This window comes from Pan troglodytes, chromosome 4 (genome assembly GCF_028858775.2).
Source record: "Pan troglodytes isolate AG18354 chromosome 4, NHGRI_mPanTro3-v2.0_pri, whole genome shotgun sequence".
Classification (NCBI taxonomy): domain Eukaryota; kingdom Metazoa; phylum Chordata; class Mammalia; order Primates; family Hominidae; genus Pan; species Pan troglodytes.
In genome coordinates this window covers 39,064,811-39,090,732 of record NC_072402.2, presented here as the reverse complement: position 1 = coordinate 39,090,732, position 25,922 = coordinate 39,064,811, and the positions used below count along the sequence as shown (strand labels likewise).

General features: G+C 42.5%; 1 protein-coding gene and 1 pseudogene across 5 annotated transcripts in view; both read left to right on the top strand.

Moving 5' to 3' along the window:
- Positions 1-615: 615 nt before the first annotated feature.
- On the top strand, positions 616-695 carry LOC112209359 (U6atac minor spliceosomal RNA; annotated as a pseudogene).
- A 2,565-nt stretch (positions 696-3,260) lies between these two features.
- The window catches only part of CRHBP (corticotropin releasing hormone binding protein), a 43,623-nt gene continuing 20,961 nt past the window's right edge, over positions 3,261-25,922 (top strand). Inside the window, exons 1-8 of one of the 5 annotated variants that reach the window (XR_001717629.4) lie at positions 3,272-3,368; positions 4,657-5,037; positions 5,423-5,516; positions 5,851-6,008; positions 7,477-7,687; positions 10,572-10,720; positions 15,181-15,298; positions 20,568-20,760. Coding sequence is in view for 1 of the 5 variants with exons in the window: in XM_001144864.5 (XP_001144864.3) it covers positions 4,957-5,037; positions 5,423-5,516; positions 5,851-6,008; positions 7,477-7,687; positions 10,572-10,720; positions 15,181-15,298; positions 20,568-20,725 (969 nt within the window). In the remaining 4 variants the exon portion in view is untranslated. Of the gene's footprint in view, positions 5,038-5,422; positions 5,517-5,850; positions 6,009-7,476; positions 7,688-10,571; positions 10,721-15,180; positions 15,299-20,567; positions 21,305-25,922 lie in introns of those variants that run through there. The other 4 variants (XR_008547954.2, XR_008547955.2, XR_680113.5 and 1 more) reach the window with 4 other exon arrangements.

Here is a 25,922-nt window from a genome sequence, read left to right as displayed (position 1 = left end):
CTGGGTGTGGTGGTGCACATCTGTAATCCCAGCTACTGGGGAGGCTGAGGCAGGAGAATTGCTTGAATCTGGGAGGCGGAGGTTGCTGTGTCCTGAGATTATGCCACAGCACTCCAGCCTGGGAAACAGAGTGAGACTCTGTCTCTAAATAAATAAATAAATAAATAAATAAATAAATGCCTTCTGCACAGCAAAGGAAATGATCAACAGGGTGCAAAGGTAACCTACATAATGGGAGAAAATACTTACAAACCATGTATCTGATAAGTGGTTAATATCCAAAATATATAAGAAACTCCTACAACTCAGCAAAAAACCTATTAAGTCATTTTAAAAATGGGCTAAGGACTTGAATAGACATTTCTCCAAAGAAGACATACAAATGGCCAACCAGTATATGAAAAGATGCTCAATATCACCAAGATCAAGAAAATGCAAACCAAATCCACGATGAGATATCACCTCGAAACTGTTCAGATGGCTATCATCAAAAAGATACAAGATGACAAGTGCTGGCAGCGAAAAAAGGAAACCCTGGCCACTGTTAGAGTGAATGGCAATTAGCACAGCCATTATGGAAAACACTATGGACTTTCCTCAAAAAATTAAAATAGAATATTGTATGAAAGGAGAGAAGGTTAACATTCCCCTTGACAAGAGGAACAGAAAATCAAATACCGTGTGTCCTCACTTATAAGTGGGAGCTAAATGATGAGAACAAACACATGGACACATAGAGGGAAATGACACACACTGGGGCCTATTGGAAGGTGGAGGGTGGGAGGAGGGAGAGGATCAGGAAAAATAACTGATGGGTAATAGGCTTAATACCTGGGTGACGAAATAATCTGTACAACAAACCTCCATGACACATGTTTACTTATGTGACAAACCTGCACATGTACTCCTGAAGTTAAAATAAAAGCTTTTAGGCCAGGCACAGTGGCTCACGCCTGTAATCCCAGCACTTTGGGAGGCCAACGTGGGTAGATCACGAGGTCAGGAGATCAAGACCATCCTGGCTAACATGGTGAAACCCCGTCTCTACTAAAAATACAAAAAAATTAGCCTGGTGTGGTGGCGGGCGCCTGTAGTCCCAGCTACTCGGGAGGCTGAGGCAGGAGAATGGCGTGGACCCAGGAGGCAGAGCTTGCAGTGAGCCAAGATCATGCCACTGCACTCCAGCCTGGGCAACAGAGCAAGACTCCATCTCAAAAAAAATAATGAAAAAATAAAAGTTTTTATAAAAATAGAATGGTAATATGATTCAGCAAGCCCACTCTGCGCATTTTTCCAAAAGAATTGAAATCGGTATGTTGAAGACATACCTGCACTCCCATGTTCGTTGCACCAGTATTCACAATAGCTAAGATGTGGAAACAATCTAAATGTTGATGAATGAATAAAGAAAATGTGGTATATACATACAATGGAATATTACTCAGTCTGAGAAAAGAGGAAATCCTTGTCATATACTACAGCATGGATGAAACTTGAGGACATTATGCTAAGTGAAAGATGCCAGCCACAAAAGGGCAAATACTGTACGATTACACTTACATGAGGTATCTAAAATAGTGAGACTCGTAGAAGAAGACAGTAGAATGATGGTTGCAGGGATTGGGAGGAGGGTAAAATGGGGAATCGCTAATAATGGGTATAAAGTTTCAGCTATGCAAGATGAATAAGTTCCAGAGATCTGTTGTACAACGTTGTGCCTATAGTTGATAATATTGTGTTGTGCACTTAAATATCTTTTAAGAGAGTAGATCTCGTGTTTTAACTCTTCTTACCACAATAAAATAAAAATAATAGCTACATTCATTCAAACAAATCATCTTGAAAGCAATGGAAAACTATTTGGTGGTTGTCGTTGTTGGCTAACTACAATGAGTTTTATTCAGTAGTCTTTATTTCTTAAAGAACGCAATGATATGTTCTATTTTCTAACATTTCAACTAATCAATTAGTCAGGAAAGGAAAAAGGAAGTTCATCTAAAGCATGGATTAGTGATGTTCTAAGTTGACGTGATAAATAAAAGAAAAAATTTATTATCACAGGTCATATTACAACTTCTAACTTGCGTGCAGAGGGATTTTGTGGTCGCCCTGAAAACATGGCCTATAATGTGACTGTGAAAGCCAAGTGCAGCTTGTGGAGGCTCTGCCATGAAGTGTCAGAAGCTCTCTGTGTGTGTCTCATCAGTCTAGGCACAATTTTAAATTCTGCACCTGCCCCCATGTCCATGGATTGAATATGGATCTGCTATTGTGTGGCCACCTTGGCCTTCAGGCTTAACATAGGTGACAATTTGCTCTGGGGCTTTGTGAAAGAAAAAATGTCTTATTCCTACCTAACAAAAAGAAAGTATTAACCCTGCCTAACAATAGTCGAAGACCCAAAAAACACCTATCAGGGACTGCATAACATCAACACTGGAGAAGCTATCCGGAAAAATATGGAGAAAAACTGAAATATTTGAAAGTAATGGAGGTTAACATACAGGTAATTTCCAATCAGCATACTTGGGGACTCTGAGTTTGCCCAGAACATATTTAAAAAAAAATCCAGTTTGCTTGAACAAACAACTTTCAAATATTAAGCTAATTGTTTGAATGACCAAAGCAGTCCATGAAAATAATTTATCCTTAGTCTTCACACATAGGCCTACTTATTGCCCAGAAAATTTTTCTTCGGCCTAATCCAAATTACTCTTCCATTTCTCTCACCTATTTTTAATACTTTCTCTCAGAGAGAATGGCTACCTGGCTTCTCCTTGTCTTCCAATTTAATCTTCTTAGTTTTCCTCGATAGCTTGTAGTTTCCATCTTTTAATTACCATTAATTTTTTTTTTTTTTAGAAAAGGTAGTTTCCACTGGCTTAGTAGATATTTACCAAACTGGTGAAAACTACACATTAATTTATCCACCTAGAATTTGGTGGGAATGAGGTCCATCTTGTACTATAATTTGTGGATTAAGTAAAATCAGATGCTATGCTATGATGTTTGTAAAATCAGTCACTATGTTAGTGCTCATTCATCCCAGCTCTTGCTGTGTGTGGTTCCTGAGGAGTGGGCATCATGACAGCAGGGTGGGAACATCACTGTTGTCTGTGCACGTGCATGCGTGCATGTGTGTGTGCACATGTGCACATGTGCATATGCTTGTAAAGGGGCTGGCTGGAGAAGAATGTCTCCTTGGTGATGTTAACAAAGCAACATTGAGCTGGAGTGACATCAGGTGCCAGACCCCCTAAGAGGTAAAGGCAGAGGTCTCCAAGGTGGGTGCTGGACTGAATTCTGGGAACAGGCCAAGGGCTGTGGCTACATCAATGGGAAAGAGAAGAGGGCCTGTGGCATGCCTGGTGAGTGGGCCTGAGGCTCCCTCTAGGCACAAAAAGGGTGGGAGATAGAGCTGAAGATGGCCTGGCATGTTTGAGGCCAGCAAGTTGGGGTTAAGTTGTTTGTTTTTCTCCTCTTTTATTCCTCCCAGGTTTCTTTATAACCTTTTCAAAATTCAGGCATCTAAACAGCCCTGGGGATGAGAAGGACATGGTGGCCAGTGTCCATGAGCTTTAGGTACTCTTTTCCCTCTCACTGTCTATGGTCTGAGGACTGCTTACAAAGTTGGACTGTGGCACGAAGGCCTCCTGATTAAACCAACAAAGAGGCCGCCTCTCCAGAGCTCAGAATTGCCCTGACATGAAAATAATCAAATTCTGACACTGCCAGGATAATTACTGTTTAATTTCAAGTATTTTAAAACGGAAAATATAGCCATTCCTTCCTTTATAACTCTGTATTATGGTCTATTTGTAATAATTGTAATAACAATGCTTGGTGCAGAGACTGGAAAGGGGTAGGAAAGCCAATAGTGGAGCATCCTCATGTTTCCCACAGTTTTGGACACAAAGAAGAAATTCTCTTCTCTCCTGATAAGCAGAGATAAGCTTATACTTATTTCCGGATCCCTAAGTCATCTTTTTAGCCCTGCAAATTTGCTGGTGAGCAGTTACAATAAAGCTTCCTGGCAGTTCCTTCTACCAGAGTGTTAAAGTAATCCAGGTATTTGAAGGCACGAAATGGAATGACTTAATCTCATCTCTCAGTGGTTCAGATGGATGCGAAGGTCATGGCTACAGCTACCTGGTCTAGGAGCGTGTACATCATGTAAACATCCAGGTCAAGTGACAGAGCTCAGCTAAAATCCAGAAGTCCACTGACACCAGAGTTAGTTTTCCATGAAAGAAATGCCTATAAGAAACTGGACCAGGATAAAGCAAAGAGTAAGGGGCAGGAAGAAAGCTTATAATTGCATTACTGCAATCTTCTGCAAAATCAGACTTCTGCTTCTGTTCCACCTCTTTAAAGCTGAAAATGCCTCAAGTTTCTTACTGAGAGACATGAGTAATTCCATGAATACTAAATTCTTTGACAATTTCCAGCATGGTTTCATCCAAGGTTATGTGATGAGGCTGCATAATATAGGCTCTATATGTTTGGGTATTTTATGCGTGTATGTAACTTTGTCACTTTGATTTGCAAAATGGAAAATTCCCTGAATGCCCACAGAAAAGTATAATGTAGCATTTAGCAGGTCAACAAAATGCACTCCCTTATTCTTTGTCTCCGCCTCATTCTCCAACACTTTAGTGCACTAAGTTGTAGTGACTGAAATCATTCTTGGTGAATAATGCTGGGCCACGCTGAAAATTTGTGGCTGAGAGCTGGACCCTCGTCATCGCCACGTACTCTGTCAATGAGACAGGGTAACCCATGGTTACTGAGCTCCGATCAGTTAAGGGGCAGAGAGCCTCCGCTCCCCACTGCTCTATAAAAGAGACCCAGCAAAGGGACCCTACCAGCTTCTAGCTCTCAGTCTGCGCGAGGGTGTAGGAAGGAAAGCCCAGGACCTCCGGAGCAGAGCACAGCAGCTGCAGAGGCAAGGCCAGCATGTCGCCCAACTTCAAACTTCAGTGTCACTTCATTCTCATCTTCCTGACGGCTCTAAGAGGGGAAAGCCGGTACCTAGAGGTGAGCCACCCCTGGACTGACCCATCTCACCTTCCTTGCGTGTTAGCCCTAGGCGGCAGGCAGGCTGCCTCTGCTCGCAGCCTTTTGGGGTTCGCTGTTTCTTCCCTCTCTGCTGGATGCTCTCTTGCCCCTGGTTTCCCCTATCCTGTTCTCCCTCCTTGCCTCTGAGCATCCCAGACTGCCTGCCTGCCTTCCTCTGGCCGCTGGGGATACCCCGGCCTGATGGAGAGGGTCTAAGACCTTCCCGTCTTCTCCGGACACGGGAAAACATTACCCCTCTCTCTTTATTCGCTATGCTGAGTGGCAGGGAGGGTGCCCCGCTCCTGGTCCCCTTTTTTATCCCCAGCCCTTGAACTTTTCCGGACTGACCTATGTTTCTTGCCAGCTGAGGGAAGCGGCGGACTACGATCCTTTCCTGCTCTTCAGCGCCAACCTGAAGCGGGAGCTGGCTGGGGAGCAGCCGTACCGCCGCGCTCTGCGTGAGTCGAGGCTGCCCGGCTCGCGGGCGCCCGGGACGCGGGGAAGGTGGGACTCTGTGCGGCGGGCAGAGGGCTCGCGGACATCTCGGGGAAGGGGCTGGCCGGAACCGCCAGGGGCGCGGTCCCCTTAGCTAAGGATCGGTCCGCGGAGGCGCGCCAGGAGCGGGAGAGGGTGCGCGCCCGGGGCGCAGGAACCCAGCGCAGCCTAGGCTGGAAGTCGGGGCGCTGGGCGCTACAGAGCCCGGGAATGGGGCGCGCGGAGAGCGGCCGCCCGAGGACGGCGCCGCGGCGGCTGCAGCCCGGGACTTATTGCCCCATGCCCTCCTCCCCCCAGGGTGCCTGGACATGCTGAGCCTCCAGGGCCAGTTCACCTTCACCGCCGACCGGCCGCAGCTGCACTGCGCAGCCTTCTTCATCAGCGAGCCCGAGGAGTTCATTACCATCCACTACGACCAGGTCTCCATCGACTGTCAGGGCGGCGACTTCCTGAAGGTGAGGCGCCCACGGCCAGCCAGCCTAGCCGGAGGGCGGCACGGGAGGGTTGGAAAGGGCTGGGGCGCTGCACCCAGCGCGGGGCTGCTGAGCGTAGGTAGCCAGTGGCACTTCTTAGACACTTCGCTGGAGCCCGAGTCGGAGAGGCGCGTTCGAGGACCCCCACGCGGCGAGAATCTCGCCCTTACCCGAAGACCTCGACCGACACACATCCAGTGGGGCTGGGGCCGGTGCCTCTGGACGCTGCCATGGTTTAAATTCCCTTCTGGGCGCTTTCGAGGCCCTAGGAACTTCTAAAGACTTGAACTCGCAGCGCGGAACGCTGTGACGCAATCCAGGGCCGAGGAAAAATGATTAAAACCCAACAAGCTCGAGTGCTGGGGTCCACCAAGCGGGCCGTCTTGGTTAGAAGGCCCGCCCCACACGTCTCACATCTGAGCCCGCCTCGCTCCTGCTGGTCCACGCTCGGCAGAGCCGTTCCGAGAGCACAGAGGCTGTCTTCAGTGCGCGGGTGACCCGATTTTGGAGCAGTAGGGGACTGGCTGCCGAGGGGGCATCTAGATTGAGATAGGTGGGAGGGGAGGACAAGACCCCTAAGCTCACTGCCTCCTCGATTCCAGTCGTCAGACTCCATAAGTATAACAGGGCAGCGTGGGATGGCTGACGGAGCTCTACGGTCCAATTAAAATAATCATGATTGACATCTCCAAAGTAGGATTATTTTGGAACCTGTCACATGCTTTAGAAATAATTTGTAGCTGGGTTGTTGGTAATTTTGCTAATGTGGACTAGATTGGACTCGTTAAACTGGAGACCTGTGGTGATTTTGAGGGTCAAGTCAATAGACTCTGACCCTTTGTTCAACTGCAAACTTTAACAAGTGAAGGAAAAATGTTCCAGGTAGCATACCAGCCATCATTGCCTGGCTGTTGAAGCAGTTCTTGACATTTTAAAGTAATATGTGATGATATTTTTAAAAAATGAGAAAAATGGGTGTATATAGTCATTAGCAGGTAAAGTTGCTGCTCCAGTTTTTTCTTTTGCTATCTATTTTCAAGATATTTTGTTCACATTTCAATGACTAGAGGAAAGAGAGAAGCTGCACGAAACCCAAATTATGCTTTTGTGGAATTCTTCTGAAGGTGAGAGGTAGAAAATATGACCAAGGTAAAAACGTACATTGTACGTGGTTTTATTTACCAAAGTGGTTGAAATGATAAAGTATAAGGAAGTTTACTTAGTTTGGAAGCTTTAAGGCTTATAAAAAATTAATTAATACTATTACTTGCAAACAACCCTCACCGTCCAATATATACAAATGAAAAGGCGAGCAGGCAGATTGTGGACTGTCAATTCTCACTTATGACTGAAGGCCCATTGCTGGATGACTTTCCCCCCCTTTTCAACTCATTTCAGACTTCAGGAGTTGATGGAAATGATAGCATCTATGTCTGTATTTTTTTCAAAGGTATTTGATGGTTGGATTCTCAAGGGGGAGAAGTTCCCCAGTTCCCAGGATCATCCTCTCCCCTCAGCTGAGCGGTACATAGATTTCTGTGAGAGTGGTCTTAGCAGGAGGAGCATCAGATCTTCCCAGAATGTGGCCATGATCTTCTTCCGAGTCCATGAACCAGGAAATGGCTTCACATTAACCATAAAGACAGACCCCAACCTCTTTCGTAAGTGTTCTCAGTCAAAAGGCAGAACTTCGGATATAGACCCGCTTTTTGAAAGTAGTATCATTGCACAGACTTAAAGAAATTTGAACTGAGGAATGATTTAAATGGAAATTTTTTTGTAATTAGAAATGACCTAAAGGATAGTTTCTATTCTTTATTATGAAAATCAAATCACAGTTTTAAATTTATTTCCCAGGTTAGGTAGTATACTAATTTATGAAGAGTACAATTCTATCTTTTCTCCAAAGTCTTGCTCTGAGCTTCTCAGGTTCTACAATGCATTTAGTGATAAGCTTTAATCTTCCAAGTCATTTCACTAATCCAGGATAAGCTTGAGTGATCGGATATAAAGTTGCAGTCTTAGAGATATTCAGGCACAGGCTTGAAAGTCTCCATGTCTTTCAGCCTGTGCCTGAATGGGGTAGACCGATGTCATGCCCTGACCAGAGGGTTGGATTATAGCACCTCAATGTTACCTTCTGATTCTGAGCCCACCACTCTAATTCAGTTCATTTATGATGGACACACACGTAGCTTATGCTACACAACTGAACAGCCCAGGTCTAAAGCATATTATCTTACTAAAAATATTTACTCTGCGGTGGCTCACGCCTGTAATCCCAGCACTTTGGGAGGCCAAGGCAGGCAGATCACGAGGTCAGGAGATCCAGACCGTCCTGGCTAACACAGTGAAACCCCATCTCTACTAAAAATACAAAAAATTAGCTGGGCGTGGTGGTGGGCGCCTGTAGTCCCAGCTACTTGGGAGAGAATGGCGTGAACCCGGGAGGTGGAGCTTGCAGTGAGCTGAGATCGCGCCACTGCGCTCCAGCCGGGGTGACAAAGGGAGACTCTTGTCTCAAAAAAAAAAAAAAAAAAAAAATGAGTTTACTCATCTGCTAATTGTTTTTTCCCCATTAAGAGAAAAATCTGTTTAAAAAATTAGAAAAGGAACACATATCACTCATTTTTGCATACAGTAGAATTAATGGTAACACTTCATGTGGCTGAAAGATGGGGCCTTTATCTGCCAAAGAATAATGCACTACTGATCTTTTGATTTCTAGTTCTGAAAAAGCAAAAGAATTTTTGAAAAAGCCCCCCAAAAAGGCTGTTCCTGAGGACTGCAACAGAAGAATTCTAGAAGACAAAATAAAGAGTTTCCCCGATATTTTGTTTAGTTAGAAATCAGAAACCTCCTGGGCCAGGCGTGGTGGCTCATGCCTATAATCCTAGCACTTTGGGAGGCCGAGGAGGAGGATCACTTGAGCCCAGGAGTTTAAGATCAGGCTGGCCCACAAAGTGAGACCCTGTCTGTATTAAAACTTTTAAAAAAGTTTATTAAAAAAAGAAACTTCCTAGAACCATCAAGGAATTTCAGTCCTTTTTGAAAGTAAGTATAATTAAAAATATGAAAAGGAGGCAAGAGGTGTTTCTGATCTGTTCTGATCAATGATGATTCATCCAGTAATCAGAAAAAAAGTACAAATTCTGATGCTTCTAGTTTCATATCTAGACTAATTAATGTATTGTAAATTTATTTATTTGAGACGGAGTGTTGCTCTGTCACCCATGCTGGAGTGCAGTGGCACGATCTTGGCTCACTGCAACCTCTGCCTCTCGGGTTCAAGCAATTCTCTGCCTCAGCCTCCCGAGTAGCTGGGATTACAGGCGCCCGTCACCATGCCTGGCTAATTTTTGTGTTTTTAGTAGAGACAGAGTTTCACCATCTTGGCCAGGTTGGTCATGAACTCCTGACCTCGTGATCCACCTGCCTCGGCCTCCCAAAGTGCTGGGATTACAGGCGTGAGCCACCACTCCCGGCCAATGTATTGTAAATTTAGATTTGAGATATAAAACAAAAAATTGTAGAAGTTCTTGGGAGTAAATTAAACATTAAAAATGCACCTTTTAGTTAACTTATCACTTAACATGCAGCAAATATTTATCAGACTTAAGACTGCTGTCTTTCATTTTTTTCTCAGCCTATTTTCTCACTATTGGAAAAATACTTAAAATAGGCCTGGCATGGGGGCTCACTCCTGTAATCCTACACTTTGGGAGGCTGAGGCAGGTGAATCACTTGAGGTCAGGAGGTCGAGACCAGCCTGGCCAACGTGGTGAAACCCTGTCTCTACTAAAAATACAAAAATTAGCCAGATGTTGTGGCACATGTCTGTAGTCCCAGCTACTCAGGAGGCTGAGGCAGGAGAATCACTTGAACCCAGGAGGCAGAGGTTGCAGTGAGCTGAGATGGTACCACTGCATTCTAGCCAGGGTGACAGAGCAAGATTCCATCTCAGAAAAAAAAAAAAGAAAAGAAAAATACTTAAAATAAGCCTGGGGCCATGGTGAAGCTGCTGAGCTGCATCCTAGGCCCCCAGTTTTAAAATAAAAATTAAGTGTTTTTAAAAAAGAAAATAAGTAAGAATGAAAAAGAAAATACTTAAAATTATTTACTTTATTATTTAAAAATAGACAGAGTTTGAGTTTTGGACTCACCATTAAGCCTCGATTTTTCCAGATTCCTAGCTTTAAGCTGGACTCTAGTTAACTCAAGTGTTCCTAGAACTACTACCAGCTAGTATTTGTTTGGGTGCTGTGTTATGTCTTGTGATTGTTATAAACAAGGTAACCCCCTAAGATCAACATTAGAAGCCCCCTCACAGCCCAGGGCCTCCTGACAATATCCACATGTCACTGACGGTTTTTGTTCCCCAAATCCTTCCTGTCTCCAAATGGCTTTTGTGGTATATATGCTCTCTTCCTGGGCAGAAGGCCCTAGATCATGAACAGGAGCCCTAGAATAAGATACAATAAATGTCTATAAAAACCCAGCAAACCAAGTAATGGAAACGTGAATTTCTTTTTCTTTTCTACAAAGCCTGCAATGTCATTTCTCAGACTCCAAATGGAAAGTTTACCCTGGTAGTTCCACACCAGCATCGAAACTGCAGCTTCTCCATAATTTATCCTGTGGTGATCAAAATATCTGATCTTACCCTGGGACACGTAAATGGTCTTCAGTTAAAGGTGAGTTGCTTACTTGTTTCCTAACCGTTTGATAAGGCCACAACTTTATCAGAGCAGAAGCAATCATATAGGGCAAACCTGGACACTAGCAAATTGGCGTAGTACGTTGCTCTGATGAACTCTTAAATCTCAAATGTGTTTGCCCTAGCTGCTTTGACTAACCCCCTCTTCTATTTCAGTTATGCGGCAAGTTGCATACTCAGGTGCCCCTTCTGACTACTTGAATACTTTCCTTGTGATGTAAGAAGTGTTTTCAATTGGTAAAGTTGTGGTATATAATTACAATTGAACTCTCTTGTACTTGCCTCTTTTACAAAATTTCTCTCCTAGCAGAACGTAGTGTGAGTCATCTACACAGCTGTTTTTCTGATTATTGGAATTTTCTTTTGACATGAAGGAAGTATCTCATTGACAGAACTGCGTTGTGAAGGAGTGCTAACTGTAGCATAAAATACAAAATTGGATTTTTAGATTGCAAAATACAGTAAAGCTTTGAAAAGTATTTGGCATGACATTTAACTCAATACATTTTGCCTAAAAAATATTAGCCAAGAACCCCTATCAACTTGTTTTCGAATAAACTTCTGTATGGACCTTAAAATTCATGCTGAGTTTGACCGCATTTTCTTGCACTGGTAGCATTTTCCCTCTGAGTCATCCTCATTTCCTTCTACTTTCTCACATGACTAGGTTAAGATAACTCATGTATTTGCTGCTATCAAAGGCAGTCATAATTCCTAATCAGACAGATTTTAGTGAAAACCAAATAAATAGAACTAGGACTGAGAAAAGGAGTATATCCAATTTCCTTTAAGCCCTAAATTCATGGACTAGTGCCTGCTTTTTTTAAGTTGGAACTTAGTAGAAGAATAGTCCTTTGATAAGGACATTTTTGGGTATCTTTGGTACCGTCTTACTGGCTCGATATTATTTGTATGTCATTTTTGATGTAAAATATAGAAGATGAAAGGTGTGAGCACAGACTGGGAGATCTGCACTTTAGTTATTGGGGCTATGGGGGTAATCTTGGTGTTTCCTCCCGAACAATTTAGAGCCTACAGTGTTCTAGGCATCTGTTCCTTCACAAAATATTTTTTGAATGCTTACCATGTGCAAGGCACTATTGTAGATGCTGGAAATTAGCAGTAAACAAGACAGGTCCTGCTCACAGGGACCCTGCATTCAAGTGGGATGAGACAGGCAAAATTGCCATGTATTTCAGTTGGTGATAAGTGCTATACAGAAAATGCAGCAGAGTAGTGTGGTAGACAGTGACTGGGAGCATGGGGGTGGATGGAGAGGCGCGGGGCTACTTGTGATAAAGTGGTCAGGAAAGAAACCTTTTGAGAAGTGAGACCGGGGTGATAGATCAGAAGGAACCAGCAGCTGGGAGAACAGGGAGCAGAGGGAACAGTGCGGGGGCTCAGGGGCAGGAATGGGCTTGCTGGATTCCAGAAATGGAAGGAAGAGGAGGATTGGCATAAAACAGCTTCAGGGAGATGGGCAGGGCCAGAGTGTGGTGAGCCCTGCAGGCCACATTAGGGAGTTTAAGTGCAGTGGTAAACCACTGAAGGAGTTCAGGGAGGAAAGCAACATGATCTGATGTACGCTGTCTAAAACGTCACTGTGGCTTCCATGCAATGAATGGGCTGTAGGGCCATGCCACCCTTTTTATGGCTCTGGTGAGATGTTTCTTTAGTTATTATTAACATATCTATCAAGATTATTTTCTTAAACCTCCCAGATTTCTATGTATTGGAAGATGAGTTCCACCAAAATAAAACCAAAACCAAAAAACCTTCAATTTTGCACATTGAGTTGGTGTGAGGATCTTACATTTGGTACAAGGAATGTAAGTACTTTTTATTGGTTTTTTTTTTTTTTTTTTTTTGAGATGGAGTCTCGCTCTGTCACCCAGGCTGGAGTGCAGACATGCAGTCTTGGCTCACTGCAACCTCTGCCTCCCAGGTTCAAGCAATTCTCCTGCCTCAGCCTCCTGAGTAGCTGGGATTACAAGCATGAGCCACCACACCTGGCTACTTTTTTTGTGTGTGTATTTTTAGTAGAGACAGGGTTTCACCATATTGGCCAGGCTGGTCTCAAACTCCTGACCTTGTGATCTGCCTGCCTCGGCCTCCCAAAGTGCTGGGATTACAGACATGAGCCACTGCTCCTGGCCAAGTACTTTTTTGGTACATTATTGTGGGCTAGGCAAAAGATAGTAGTGGCTTAGAACCTGAACAAAGAAATTTAGGGAATCCCTGTTGAGAAACTGAACTTGAGAGGTCCCTGCATAACTCAGTTTCTGCCATTGTAAGAAAAGCTGAGAGGTTTGCAAAGAAGGGAGAAAAATCATTGAACAGCAAGGAATAAGTGCACTTAACTTTCTTGCTTCTTTGTTTTGTTCCCCTCACTTTAGTTTCTATTTCTTCCTAGCTTCTTTATTTCCCACTTCTCTCTCCTGAGTCTGCCTTTTTGCCTGCAACAGCACCTGCTGAATTGTGGAACCTATAAAACTAAGTGGAAAATTTAGTTTTAAGAGATGTTCCGCCTGGACGTCCTCTACTCAAGGGAAAGGCAGTTAAAGTTTCTTTCCTTTACTGCTAAATTGCTTATTCCACTCTCAATACGAGAACACGAAGCCCTGTATACAGTGGGGCTGATTAAACCTCTTTCATCATTTGATGCAATTATGTATAAAGCCTCTAAGCATCAAACCCAGCACATAGTAGGTAGGCCCTTTGAAAATATGTATCCCCACCTGCCCCTGCTCATTAGTGAAGCAGTTGCCATTATGTTATTTTCCAATTTGCCGTTTAGTTCCAGTTGTATTCCAGTGCTCTTCTGTGTTTTTTTGTTTGTTTGTTTTGTTTTGTTTTTTCTGAGACAGAGTCTTACTCTGTCGCCCAGGCTGGAGTGCAGTGACGTGATCTTGGCTCACTGCAACCTCTGCCTCCCAGGTTCAAGTGATCCTCTCACCTCAGCTTCGCGAGTAGCTGGGACTACAGGTGTGTGCCACCGCGCTTGGCTACTTTTTGTATTTTTAGTGGAGACGGGGTTTCACCGTGTTGGCCAGGCTGGTCTCGAACTCCTGACCTCAAATGATCCACCTGCCTTGGCCTCCCAAAGTGCTGGAATTACAGGCGTGAGCCACCGTGCCGGTCAGTGCCCTTCTAAATGCCTGAATGTGTGTGCTTATGTGTGTGTGTGGGTGTGTGTGTGTGTGTTTTAAGTTCTCTATTTTAGATTTTGGTTCCTATGTGTTAAGGTCTATCTAGTGAAGTACTGAGCACCTTGTCACATTCTACTAGATCTCTTAATGAGCACACTTCAATGAAGAAGAGGATCACAGGCAAAATTGTGGGGACCAGTGCAAATGAAAATGTGGGAGCCCTTATTACAATTTTATGAAAATGCAGCAGAACATTAAACCAAGCATAGAGCCCTTCCAGGCACTGGCTTTATGTGGCTGCACAGGTGGCATACTTGTGAGACTGCCCTGGGGAGATGGGGGCTCAGAGTACTTTTGGGACTAAGAGTGGTTGCTTTGTTTGTGTTGGAAAGTGAGGCACGGGGATTGCTATGGACAAGACAGTGTGGAAAAAATGAAAAGGCTGGGTGAGGTGGCTCACACCTGTAATCCCAGCATTTTGGGAGTCCGAGGCAGGAGGATCCCTTGAGGTTAGGAGTTCAAGACCGGCCTGGGCAACATATCAAGGACCCATCTCTACAAAATTGAAAAAAAAAAAAAAAGGGGGGAAGCAGGAAAAGGTGATCATGGTGGACCACACAGAGCTTTAGAATGAATTCTTTTGAGTAGCTTGAAATAAATTTGTTTTAGTTGAAAGGAGAAAGATCATGGTAACTGTAGCTAACTTGGGCCCCAAATCAGGGTTTTATTATTTCTTTAACATACTCATAATTAATCAAAATTCTTATTGTTAGAAATGAGGTGTTCCAATAGCACACAAAGTTCCTTTACAAAGAAGAAGAAAAGAGATGAGGTGAAGGAAAAACGGATGTGAAAGCCCTATTTATAAAATGTAGGTATTTGACTTCGCTTAGCTGTGACTGCATGCATTAAGAAATTGGAGTGATTCAGTATGTATGTCCAAATGATTTGAAAAGTAAAGCATTTTTTGGTTGAATTTCCACACATCTTATATGGAGTTTACAGATTTCCATTTTATCATTCCAGTCCTTGAGCTTAAAAAAAATGAAAAAAACATGTACACACATTTCTAAAAAAAATGATTACTCAACTGATTTAGAAAAGCAATTTTTATGATTTTTTCTCTTTTAAATGTCTTTTAATTTCCAGAGTCCCAGATGTTAAATTAAATGGTATTGCCAGGATGTTGAGGGCTGATTGAGTGAATTCATGGACCCGCTGTTGGTCAAATGGTTTGACTTCTGTAATTGGTTTAAATGTGTCTTTCTCTGCTGCTTTATTCCCTTAGAAATCCTCAGCAGGTTGCGAGGGAATAGGAGACTTTGTGGAGCTGCTGGGAGGAACTGGATTGGACCCTTCCAAGATGACGCCTTTAGCTGATCTCTGCTACCCCTTTCATGGCCCGGGTGAGGTATTTCTTTGATTATTACGTATGTGCCTATCAAGATTAAAAAAAAATAAGCACTCCCCCAATATTTTCTACATTGGAAGGTGAGTTTCGCCAAAAAAGCCTTCAATTTTTCACACTGAGCCAGTATGAGGATTTGAGGCTATATATAACATCAGTATCTTTACCAAAATATCCGACATTGGGAGAGAAACCTTTGAAGCAATAAAGGTTGGCCTTAAGTAAAACTATGAAAAAGACAAAGCTTTTAAAATCTGCATTCTTTCCATTTTCTTGGGGGTCTCTGCTTTCATTTTCTAGAGACTAAAGAGGTTACTAACTGAAACACTTATGGTTCAAATAGTAGATGTATCATCAATTAGTAATAGGATAATAATGAAATAACTGTTTTTTATGTATGTGTATGTATGTGTGTGTGTTACTCATAGTAAATAAACAACAAAGTGATAAGCTTTATTATAAATTCTTAGAACTGCTAAGTCTATAACTTCTTATGGCTAAACTAGCCTCTCAAAGGCCAGTGTAACACAGAGGTAAATTCTGAAATCTAAAAGCGGTCACCAGTAATAGAAGACTGGTTTATTTGGCACAGCATATGCCAAATAGAACCAGATCTATGTCAGAGACAAGTGAGGATTTTCACTTTTTTATGCTCATGTCAGGTGAGGATGGATGGGACTTCATGACCTCATGACGAGATAACTCAATGAAGTCTCGGGGAAGTGGGGGAGAGGAGTCATAAAACATTCCTGTAAAGGTCACTCCCATAGCTTTACTTCAGACACAGGAGTCCTAGATTAACATTAACGAGACAAAACAGAAGAAGAACAGCAGTCTCTAATCTCAGTTAATTCTTACTGTAGCCTCCTTCCTCTCCTGTCACTGCAGATCATTAACCAGCTAGGCAATGAAGCTGCAAAGCAGACAGTCCTCTTGATCAGCTGTTACCTGTAATAATTAAAACCAGGCCAGACCACCAGTATTTTCTGACTCTGAGTTGATGATGGACAAAACATCTCCAAAATAGAATTAACATACAGTCAGCCCTTCTTAACTGTGGGTTCCCCATACACAGATTCAACCAATTGTAATAGAAAATATTCAGCGTAGGCTGGGCGCAGTGTCTCACGCCTGTAATCACAGCACTTTGGGAGGCCGAAGCGGGCAGATTACTGAGGTCAGGAGTTCGAGACCAGCGTGGCCAATATGGTGAAACCCCCGTCTCTACTAAAAATATAAAAAAATTAGCCAGGCATCGTGGTGCACACCTGTAGTCCCAGGTATTTAGGAGGCTGAAGCAGGAGAATTGCTTGAACCCGGGCAGTGGTGGTTACAGTGAGCTGAGATTGTGCCACTGCACTCCAGCCTGGATGACAGAGCGAGACTAGACAGAGTGAGATTCTGTCTCAAAAAAAAAAAAAAAATTCAGTGTAATTCCTGAACTTTGGGAGGCTGGTGCAGGAGGATCGCTTGAGCCCAGCAGTTTGAGACCAGCCTGGGCAACATGGCAAGACCACACCTCCATAAAATAAAAAAAAAGAAAAGAATCAGGTAAAAAAACACAAAAAAATACAGTATAACAACCATTTACATAGCTTTTACATTGTATTAGGTACTATAGGTAATCTACAGATGATTTAAAGTATATGGGAGGATGTGTGTAGTTTACATGGAAATAGGTAAAGGTAAAAGGTAGCCATTTACATAAGGGACTTGAACATCTGTGGATTTTGGTATCCGTGGGATGGGGAGCATCTTGGAACCAATCTCCTGAGGATACCAAAGGATGAATTATACAAAAGTCAGCACTAAAGCCTGATATGCACTCCACCCTCCCCCAGATACACCTGTATTCTAAAAGTTTCAGATGAGATTTAAGGTAGGAGTGGGCTCAAAGCAAGCTTTCTAATCAAGGTAAAGGCAAAAGATTTCCAAAATCCCACTTTGCGGAAAACTAGAGGATTCTCTAATGCTAATTGACACTTGAGCCCTGGTTTAAACTGTCAGTGCATGCAGCTTCTTTAGCCTTTTGGGTGCGTGATCTGAGGCACTAAAGTACTTCCATGCTCATGATTGGAGAGCACCTTTGAGGAGATATACCTCAGCTGGGTTAAAAAGTAAGACAAGGATTAAAGAACAATCAGGCCTTACAATTTAGATAATTGAAGCCAAAGTCATTTTTCCGCTTGAGTGATATAACTTGAATTAGAAAAAAAGGTGATTCTAAAGCCAGAAAACCACTTTTGCCTACATTACCTAGGTAACTGAAACCACTTTTAAGACAATTTTAAGGCTTGAATTTTATCACTCTTTGGTTCATTTTAGACTTTATTCCGTTACTGGAAGGAGGGCCTTGAGTGTAAGTTGTCCAGGTTCTTGGCGTTTTGAACAAAGAATTGGACAAAACGCACAAAGTAACAAAGGAATGAAACACAGGAACAAAGTAGCCGAAGCAGGGATGTATTAAAGGGAGAAAGCACTCCGCAGGGTGGGAGTGGACCCTAGCGAGCGGCTCAAGGGCCGGGTTACAAAAGTTTTGTGGGTTTCAAGTACTCCTTTCTTTTGTTTTGAGTTGGAGTTTCACTCGTTGCCCAGGCTGGAGTGCAATGGTGCGATCTCGGCTCACCGCAACCTCCGCCTATTGGGTTCAAGTGATTCTCCTGCCTCAGCCTCCTGAGTAGCTGGGATTACAGGCATGTGCCACCACGCCTGGCTAATTTTGTATTTTTAGTAGAGATGGGGTTTCTCCATGTTGGTCAGGCTGGTTTCGAACTCCTGACCTCAGGTGATCCACTTGCCTCGGCCTCCCAAAGTGCTGGGATTACAGGCATGAGCCACTGCTCCTTTTGAGGTTCCTATCAATTACCCTTTATCTGGATGAAGGATTTGGTTTGTGGGTAAAGGCTGAGGTGAATTGGCACCCTATGCAGATGAAGAGATAGCCCATGCTTGTTCCACGGCCAGTACAAGGCACTCTCCCTTTCCTTGTGAGATGTGGTGGAAGGGGAGGGTTGTAGGGAGACTAGCCTTTGATCGGTCGCTACTTGGGCTTGGGGGAGATGCGGTTTTTCCTTTTGGTTCAGCTTTAGGAAGTTTGCATTAATTGGCCTTAGGTTCCCTGCCCCCAGACCCAGGTGTTTTCCTTTTGATCCAGCTTTGGGAAGTCAGCACAAATTGGCCTCAGTTTCCCTGCCACCAGGCCTTGGTGTTTTTCCTTGATTCAGCATGAATTGACCTTAAGTTCCCTGCCTCCAGACCCTATTCTCCTGCCTTAATTCTTTTCTTTCTTTATCATATTTCCATGAGCCCCTCCCGAGTTGTTCAGTGTTGAACTATTAAGGACCCTGCCCTTTACATTGGATTTTGTTAGGAATTAGTTCAAAATAATAAATAAATAATAAGTAAAGAAAATAGAACATGTTATAAAGATTAAAGTCCAGAGTAAGATCAGAAAAAGAATGACCTCCAAATTGTTTAATGAAAAATAAATTTGGCTGGGTGTGGTGGTTCACGCCTGTAATCCCAACACTTTGGGAGGCTGAAGCGGGCACATCACTTGAGGTCAGGAGTTTGAGACCAGCCTGGCTAACATGGTGAAACCCCATCTCTATTCAAATTCAAAAATTAGCCAGGTGTGGTGGCACACAACTGTAATGCCAGCTACTGGAGAGGCTGTGTTAGGAGAATTGCTTGAACCTGGGAGGCAGAGGTTGCAGCGAGCCAAGATGGCACCACTGCACTCCAGCCTGGATGACAGAGCAAGATCCTGCCACAAAAAAAAGAAAGGAAAGGAAAAGAAAAAGAAATTTGGACCTCCTGGTAGAAGCTTAACTAGACTACCTGGTACTTATATTAAAATAATTATAGGGCTTTTATTTATTATGTCATCCATTTGACTTTTATCTCAATAACTCTATTGAACTGTTTACTTCATTTAAACCCAGGTATGTATTTGAGTGGTACCCATTACACGAGGACAATGATAGCATTTCTTAAAATTTAAAAACACCTTATAGAGACAAAGTGAGGAAAAGAAAGATTGAGAAAACTAAAACAGCAGAAATGATTATTGTAGAGCAGATAAATCTTGCCTCAGGAACCAGCTTGGATAAACAAATAGAATAAATAAAAGGAAAGTAATTCTTAATAAAAGTAATATGAGTTTCAATATATAACCCATACAGAGGAGATATAAAAGTTGTCAGATCTTCTATAAATAATGAATAAGATTGGATTTTTTTTTTTTTTTTTGAGATGGAGTCTCACTTTGTTGCCCAGGCTGGGGTGCAGTGGTGTGATCTCCACCCACCACAACCACTGCCTCCCAGGTTCAAGCAATTCTTCTGCCTCAGCCTCCCGAGTAGCTGGGACTACAGGTGCGCACCACCATGCCTGGCTAATTTTTGTATTTTTAGTAGAGACGGGGTTTCACTATGTTGGCCAGGCTGGTCTCAAACTCCTGACCTCGTGATCCACCCACGTCGGCCTCCCAAAGTGCTGGGATTACAGGCATGAGCCACCGTGCCCAGCTGAATAAGATTGGATTTAAGAGAAGCAAGGATATCAGAAGCCATTTCATATATATAGTACAGAAAAAATCAGAGAAAAGTTGTAAGTGGATAATAAAACAAAAACTAGTATGTTCAGTGTATGTCTATACGATGCAAATGATCTTTTTGTTTATGTGTAAAACAGAGTTTTTGTTTAAATTCAGAAAATGATAAACAGGTGTTTTTTTTTTGTTTGTTTTTGTTTTTTGGTCTACATAAATGTCCCGCAGTACATTCCATCCTCTAGCCCCCACTAAATGCCCCTTGCAACCCTAGATCGGTGACAACCAAAAACTGCCACTGCAAATTTCCGACCTGTCCTTAGAGGGCCGTACTGTTTCCACTGCAATCCCTGAACCCGAGCAACTGTGCACACTCCAGACTGATTGCCTTTGCCTGCCTTTACTACTTAGGCTTTGCAGGCAAAAAAGGCCGAGGAGACATCTTCTTGCCTCTTTCCAGCTAGTTTTATTTTTTAATAGTGTTCTTGCACATGAGGAGAAAGACTGAATTCAATTACACTATTCTATAACTAATTATAAGTTATAATAAAAATGAAACAAAAACATTTCAACTGATAGTAGATGCATGGTTTGGGTACATGAGAGGAAGATGGGTCTCCTTGCTTTCATTATGTTTAAGTGATCCCGTCATTTAAATGATGACTGTGTGGTTTCTAACCTGCTGGGAAACTTTTATCTTTTCCATCCATTATAGCCCAGATGAAAGTTGGCTGTGACAACACTGTGGTGCGCATGGTCTCCAGTGGAAAACACGTAAATCGTGTGACTTTTGAGTATCGTCAGCTGGAACCGTACGAGCTGGAAAACCCAAATGGAAACAGTATCGGGGAATTCTGTTTGTCTGGTCTTTGAATGACCAACCCAGTGATTTACATGCTGATAGCTAAGTGAGTTTTTAATGGCCATTGTGTATGATTTTGATGCACAGCTAGTTAAAAGCCTTTCATACCAGTCAGTATTCCCAGCCTTGAGCGCACGCGCGCACACATACACACACGCATTAATTTTTGTACTTTGCTTCTTTTATGTTTGTAATCTGTAAATGAACACATGGCAGAAAATAACCCCTGATTGGTAGGATCATAGTTCTAAATGGAAATGTTTGTAATTCTTTGATGTGCTACGAACCTGAAACTGGTAAGACAAGCACAAAGCAACGTGCAATAAAAAAATCGTATCTCAAGGGAAAATACTCAAAGAAAGAAAAGTGGCAGCACTTATATTAGTTTTATAACAGGATAAAGTCTTGTGTATAGCAAAGTAGTTGCATCTGTTTACTTTCTATTTATTATTGTTACAATAGGTAATAGTTATAGCAATTATTTATTGATTTGTAACAACTTGTTTTTAACCAAACTTTGTAGCATGGAAAAAATTTTCCATCCACAAATACAAACATGAATAAATACATTCAGAATGTTGGCACCACGATGTTGGGCTTTATTTGCTTTCCTGAGTAGTCCTCTTTCTTGTTACCATCAGAAAATAATGTTATCATGTGGTGCAGAGCCAAATGCTGAACTAAATCATTTTGGACTTCTCAGAGCTAGAACTCTGGGCCATTGAAGTAGAATTATTTAGAGGAGAGGTAGAATTGCAGTGTTTGCACAGGCAACACTAGCTGGTCCTGGCAGGGAAGCAGGTGCAGAGATTCATTTTCCGCTATCCTCAGAATACGTGTTTTTGTCACGATATACATTTCTACAAAGACAGCAAGGACCTTACAACTCTCATAGACACAATTTGCAGAAATCTGAATACTTCTTTGATACTGAAGGCAGTTTACTGTTGACTGAGCCTTGTTCCGTGTTTGGCTTAAAACTGAGTGTGTAGTATGTAAAAGACATCTTGGAGCAAAAAGGAAGGTTCTAAGCTACAAAGAAAATTCTTTTTTTTTTTTTTTTTTTGAGACAGTCTTGGCTCTGTCACCTAGGCTGGAGTACAGTAATGTAATCTCACCTCACTGCAGCCTGCACCTCCTGGGTTCAAGCGATTCTCCTGCCTCAGCCTCCCAAGTAGCTGTGGTTACATGTGCGCCACCATGCCTGGCTAATTTTTGTATTTTTGGTAGAGGCAGGGTTTCACCATGTTGGCCAAGCTGGTCTCAAATTCCTGACCTCAAGTGATCTACCAGCCTTGGCCTCCCAAAGTGCTGGGATTACAGGTACGAGCCACTGTGCCCGGCTAGAAAATTCTTTTAAGGACTCTTTACTTTGGATTAGTAGATGAAAGCTTCAAACTATGCCATAATTAATGGCCTTATTATGGTTCCTGAAACATATTTAATATGATTGGCATATACTGGGATCCTATACACTGGGCTTGTTCACAAAATCTGAAAACCAGGCAGAAAAAAAAAAAACCCAACTAATTGGAAGTGTTTCAAATACCTAGGATTTGGCACAAGTTTTGGCTCAGTAGGTATTTTGGAATGAGTGACTACTTTAGCAAATGAATGAATAAATGCCTGAATGGATGGATGGATGGATGGATGACGGATGACTATAATTCTTGATTAGTTATATAAAATATTGGATTCTTCATTTCATAGAAACTAAATTCTATGAAGCAGGGGGTTGAACCCTTTTCTTAAAAAAGATAGTCACTCTAGCAACCCAAGAATTAAGGAAGTTACTTTTATCACCATCAGAAGTTTCTGGCTCTTAACCTTCATGATTCCCTCATGCTGAGTAAAATACACTTTTCTATTACATCTCACCATCAAAGTTAGGAAACTTCTTTTATTCCTAAGGGATTTTGCAAGCTGATTAGCCTCTCTGCAGTAAGACAGGTGCTCCTGTGGTCCTTAAGCCCTGACATTCTGTGGTCATTTGTGACATGCTTTACTTCGAAGCTTGTTAGTGAACAACAGCTTACATTCTTTGAGGGGATGTCCACCCTGGTGAACTGTCCACATCTTTTTCTTGGACTGTCTGCTACTTAGCCTATGTTCCAAAAGGATGGGGCAGCTTTCTGGAAACAAAATGGTAAATGAAATCTCCGGGGGAGATTTATAGGTTGTGTCTTCATTGGCATATCCGTCAAGCGAGTAAAAGTTTATATGAAACAATATGACTTTCTAAGAAAGGAAGTATAGCGTAGTGGTTAAGGTCATTGACTCTGCAGCCAACCCTCTTGGAATCCCAGCTCTACCACTGACTTGAGCAAGTCACTTATAAGTCTCCATTCCTTAGTTTTTAATCTGTAAAATTTGGGTAATTTACAGTACCTTTACAGAAGGATAAAGGTGCCTTCTTCAAAAGGTTTTTGGCCACATTAAATGGTTAGATATATTTAAAGCTCAAGACCTGTGTCTCACATGTGTTGGCTGTTATTTTTATTTTTGTCTCTTCTAAGCAAATATGCCATTCTGGGTCCTCCGTACTCTTATTGGGACATTTGCTTTGTACGCTGAAGGATTTGCACTAATTCAATTATACTGTTTCATCCCAGGACATTTGTGAGGAAGCTAGGGTTAGTTAAGGTTGTTGTCTGTCACTGAGAAGCATAGTAACCCCAGCCCTAATCCTCACCCTAATCCTAACGTTTGAGAGTAGATCATGTCAGGATTTATCTAATTCACACACATCTCTTCTCACAGCTCACCCCTGTCTGCAGGCACTGCACTGCTCCAGGACCAATCCTGACCTTGGGCAAGAGGAATTTGAATAGCTCTTGTCTGACGTTCTGGTCATGAGCAAATTGTCTCATAAATTGTCTGGACTATCTGCCCTTCTGCCCCATTCTCCATCTCTGTAATCTTTCAGATCTTGGTTATTTCATTGTAGTAGTTCTTGTCTGGCCCTGTTTTTATCTCTCACTCCTACCTATAGGTCTTTCTGAATACCAGTTAGGGGACTAGGGATCTGCTTTCTACAACCAATAACTGATTTCTCAAATTCTTCCTGCCTACATGTCTAAAATTCTGAGCATTTTTGCTCATAGGTTTTATGTCACTGTCACCATCTAATTTTCTAGATGCTTCTCTTTTTTCTTCTTTTGAGACAGGGTCTTGCTCTATTATGCAGGCTGGAGTGCAGTGACAGCTAACTGCAGCCTCAACTTCCTGGGGTCAAGTGATCTCTCACCTCAGCCTCCCAAGTATCTGGGGGTCACGGGTGCATGCTACCTGTGGCTAATTTAAAAAAAAAAAATTATAGGCTGGGCGCAGTGGCTCACACCTGTAATCCCAGCACTTTGGGAGGCCGAGGCGGGCTGATTGCCTGAGGTTGGGAGTTCGAGATCAGCCTGATCAGCATGATGAAACCCTGTCTCTACTAAAAACACAAAAATTAGCCGGGCATGGAGGCAGGCGCCTGTAATCCCAGCTACTTGGGAAGCTGAGACAGGAGAATCGCCTGAACCCGGGAGGCGGAGATTGCAGTAAGCCGAGATCATGCCATTGCACTCCAGCCTGGGCAACAGAGAGACTCCGTCTCAAAAAAAAAAATTTATAGAGACAGGGTCTCACTATGTTGCCCAAGCTGGTCTCAAACTTCTGGGCTCAAGCGATCCACCCACCTCAGCTTCCCAAAATGTTAGGATTATAGGCATGAGCCACTGCACCCAGCCTTGTGGATCCTTTTCTACCTCCTCTAATCCTGCCTCTTCTGCCACTGTCTTCGAGCCTGCCATCTATGGAATATCTTGATCTGCCTATGATACTGGACTTTCTCCTAGTATATAAAGCAGCATGTCTTCTTTACCTCCAACTACTCCCTGGTACTGTTGCTTCATTTAAGTGGGTAGGACAGAAATGCTATATGTTCATCAGAACTCACTTTACAACCTCTCTTACAGTTAGGCTTGGTCACGTGACTGAATTATCACAGAAAGAATGTGGGTAGACGTGATGTCCACCCCTTCATGTCATCTTCGACACCTCTCTCTTCCCATACCTACTATCTGTTAGGCACAGAGGCTTTTACAGAGGACTCCAAGGCCATACAGGAAAACAGAGCCATAGGATGCAAGAAGCCTGGATCTCTGAATGACCACATAGACGGCTGCCTATTGACTATGCATATCCACATTGGACTTTGTATGAATGAGAAATAAATTTTTATTTTGTTAAGCCACTGAGATAAATATATATAGCACTATTATCATACTTCATACAATGGGCCTGTCTAAATCCAATTCTTAGCTATTCTGTCTGTTTTCGTTGCAACTATCCAGACAGGCCTGACTTGACTCTTCCAAAGAAAAATACCTCAAATGCACATCTTTGATCTTATGAAAACTAAGCTTTAACTGGTATAACCATATGCAACCTTTCCACATTCTTTAAATAATCTTAGAACAGTGATCCTTAGACCTCTTTGAAAATCTGACAGGAGCTAGAAATTGTTTTCCAGTAAAAAATCTCTATACATACAAAAATACCATGCAAATACCTGAGAGTTCACAAACCCCTGAAGAGCATCTAAGGATTTCAGGATAACTCCTGCTATTGGATTCAGCAATGGATGAAAGTCAGTTTTATATCAGTCTTCTCACACTGAATTGCCCTCTCTTCAATATTAGTTAAAAACATTCATTAGTGAATCTGGCTGCAAAATAAGTCCATAATAACAACTTAGTCTTTCTGCTTCTATATTTATTTAATTTTGCCTTTTACCAGATGAGTTTTTCTTCATCTGCTATGTAGTTTTTCTTTAGAGAGAAAACATGTTTGACTCAGGACAAATTTTTGTGACACAGATTTTTCCAGATTTCTCCCAATTTCAAACTTCTCTTGCTTGCTATTTTATTTTATTTTATTTTATTTTATTTTATTTTATTTTATTTTATTTTAGACAGAGTCTTGCTCTGTCACTCAGCCTGGAGTGTAGGGCGCGATCTCAGCTCACTGCAATCTCTGCCTCCAGGGTTCAAGCGATTCTCCCGCCTCAGCCTCCCGAGTAGCTGGGATTACAGGCACGTGCCACCACACCTGGCTAATTTTCTAAATCGTTATTATTATTATTATTATTATTATTAGACAGGGTCTCACTCTGTCACCCAGACTGGAGTGCAGTGGCATGATCTTGGCTCACTGCAACCTCTG